This window comes from Alligator sinensis, unplaced genomic scaffold, assembly GCF_000455745.1.
Source record: "Alligator sinensis unplaced genomic scaffold, ASM45574v1 scaffold699_1, whole genome shotgun sequence".
In the NCBI taxonomy this organism is placed as follows: Eukaryota; Metazoa; Chordata; order Crocodylia; family Alligatoridae; genus Alligator; species Alligator sinensis.
The window spans coordinates 551,610-554,451 of NW_005842359.1; the positions used below are offsets into that span (position 1 = coordinate 551,610).

The 2,842-nt window shown below is 43.3% G+C and overlaps 1 protein-coding gene across 2 annotated transcripts in view; it reads right to left on the reverse strand.

Moving 5' to 3' along the window:
• The window catches only part of LOC102369400 (gamma-crystallin B-like), a 1,864-nt gene extending 435 nt beyond the window's left edge, over nt 1-1,429 (reverse strand). Inside the window, exons 1-2 of one of the 2 annotated variants that reach the window (XM_006029142.1) lie at nt 1,421-1,429; nt 585-824 (exon numbers count right to left, since the gene is read on the reverse strand). In XM_006029142.1, coding sequence (XP_006029204.1) covers nt 585-824; nt 1,421-1,429 — 249 coding nt within the window. Of the gene's footprint in view, nt 1-580; nt 825-1,420 lie in introns of both variants that reach the window. The other variant, XM_025210577.1, reaches the window with a different exon arrangement.
• Between the last annotated feature and the right edge of the window lie 1,413 nt (nt 1,430-2,842).

Sequence of the window (2,842 nt, forward strand, 5' to 3'; positions counted from 1 at the left end):
CCCCCCCCCCCCTTTTTGTAGGGAGCATATCTAGACTGAGCAGGTGCTCACACCACATACAAGAAGGGCCAGAGCCAGAGTGTAGAATACTCTAGCCAGTTCTGAGCCAGGGCACTGGTCCCATAGGCTGCTTTCAGTTAGGTTGAGGGCTGTTTTGGCTATGTGTGTGCCCATAATCCAGGGACTAAAAAGGTGGTGTAGATTTGGCCCTCAAGAGTCAAAAAGTACTGACCCTGAATCTCCCATCCCATTGATGTGTCTTTATTGTTCCAGTGGATTTAGTCTTTCACTTACACCACTGGGAATGGGGTTTGTAAGTCTCTCAGTGAAAGCAATTTCGGATAATTTTGAAATGGGAAGGAAAAATAGATACTGCCTGAATACAGGCTTAGCCTCAGAATAATTGCCCACAGGCCCATAGCAGGTAAACAGGGTCCCTCTGTCCTTCCTGTGGGAGCCACCTCCTAAGAGGAAGAAAGTTCTCAGTCCTTGGCCTCAGCTGATGGTGAGTAATAGGTACCCAGTGAGGGTTGGTTTGGTGACCTTCGCTCTTTCAGAAGGAGAAGCAAGCATAGCCTACTCACCGGTGGGATCAACCGGCAGGATCGAATGTACTCAGTCATGCCCTGGCACTGGATATCAGGATATTCGCCCCTCTTGAGAAAGAGCTGTTGTCCCATGAAGTTAGAATGCTCGTAGAGCATGAAGCAGCCACTATCCACTCTCACAGAGTTACAGCGGCTGAGGTAAGCTTGCAGGTCAGACCGATCACTGCTGCATTCGAATGATCGGCCTTGGAAGTTCTTTTCCTCGAACAAGGTAATCTGGGTTGAGAAATAAAATGGGCAGAAGCTAAAAGGAAACTTTGTCCACTATGTCTGTATCTACACATTCCAGTTTCTTTCCTCCAGCACCCCAGATTTCTAGTTTCTAGGCCTTACCTTTTACACCATTGGTGATAAAGAATATAACTCCCACTGAGTGCAGAAGAATTAATGACTTATACCAGTGTGAGAACAGATTCAGTCTGTGATTATTTAATGTGAAGGGATTTACCTGCACCAAAGTTTGCACAGATCTGCTCACATTCTTGACTCGCATCACACTGATACAACTCATTTGAAGTCAATGGTGTTACTCGGTTGTTAATAATAAGAGAATTAGGGCTTATCTATACAAGAAAGTAGCACACAGAAAGATTTATAGTGCACTAGCTACTGCAAGCATTGTGCACAGAGTTCACTTAGACTTACTGTATGGACGCTCTTCCTGAACCCTATGCACAAAGTAGCTCAGTCTACTCTAGCAAGCAAAAGTAAATTAATTCCTAGGTTTACTGCATACCGACTTCCCCAGGCATACCAGCCTGCAAGTCCAAGCTAACATACAAAACAATCAAATCCAGACAGGTTTCTCTTACCTTTCCCATTGTGGCTGGATTCAAATCACAAGTTGAGATGTTCTGTTGGGTTAGTGACTGCCTTTATATACATCACAGCCACTGCTAATTGTGCACAAATGAACAAAAGTTTTTTTCTTTGACCAATCAGGGTAATTCATGACTCTGTGGGTCTCATTCACTCTTTGTTTTAGTGTTCTTCGGTTTTGTGTAGTAGGGAAAAAGGTTTTATTCTGTTGTCACCAGTGACAGGCTGAGGACAGCGGCTGTCAGCATAGCCATTTTTTTTAATGGAAGGCAAGGTAGTTCAGGAAAAGAGAGAAACTTCCAGCAAAGAGGCAGAGGCATTGGATGCTGATGTTACTAGTTCTTTACAACATACTGTCTTTCAAGTGCACTTTATGAACATTAGTTCTATGCTCATGTTTATCATCAAAAATCCTGGGAAAGTTCTGTTTAACATTTTTGTGATAACAGACTATTCACATGTTGTCACTAGGGAAATTAGAATCCAGTATGAAAATGACTTCAGATACAGTTTCATTTTATGTCTATTGTGTAAGGGGGTTTTTTTCTTTTTCAATTCTGGGTCTATTGGAAGGTTGGGCTGATTTCATGGACTGAAGGCAGAATTCTAAAAAGGGCTAAGTAGGACTTCAGCAGAACTGAGGCACCTAAGTCCAAAACTGCAATACAAAAGTGCCCCAGGTACCTACAGTCCTGCCTCTGTGCATGATCAAAGCTGGCCCAGCCCTTGAAGCATGGAGCTCATCTTCCCTAGAGGTCCAATCTAAGATGATCTAGGCCTAAAAAAAATAAACAAACCCAAACCAGTTGGGCTCCTCACAATAAGTAGCAGCAGCCATCTTACTCTAATAGCCTGTGGTTAGAGCACTCACCCAGTGATTAGGAAACCTGAGTTTTAGGTCTTCCTCACCCTGAAGTCATCCATGCTTGTAGTCCCCTCTTGAGAACCACAACCATCACACCGTGGAATAAACTTGGGGTGAAGAGTTGCCTAAGCTGGGTCACTGTGACAAAACGAATGCAAGATTCATGGGGCCAGTGACAAAGAACACAAGGGAACCTCTCTCTGTAGACTAATGGTGAGGGCATTTTTCCAGGATGGGGAATCCAGAGTTCTGGTGCCTGTGTCTCAAAACACAGGCTTTGAGGTATTTTATTTTAATCACATTGCAAAAAAATGCATAAAATATTTTGAGAGAGACTAGAAACTAAGATTCCACCCATGCAACTGAATGTAGCATGATTTCAATAAGAAAATGCCCTAACTTCAAACTAGCCTATGGCTTCCTGATTAAAACACTGCCCAGGGAATGAGAACTGTTCCCTCAAGCTGAGGAGGAGATAGGAAATGGAAAACCTAAGTCCATAGTGAGTGCTCTAAGCAGTAAGCTATTATACCCCAGAAAAATCATGGAG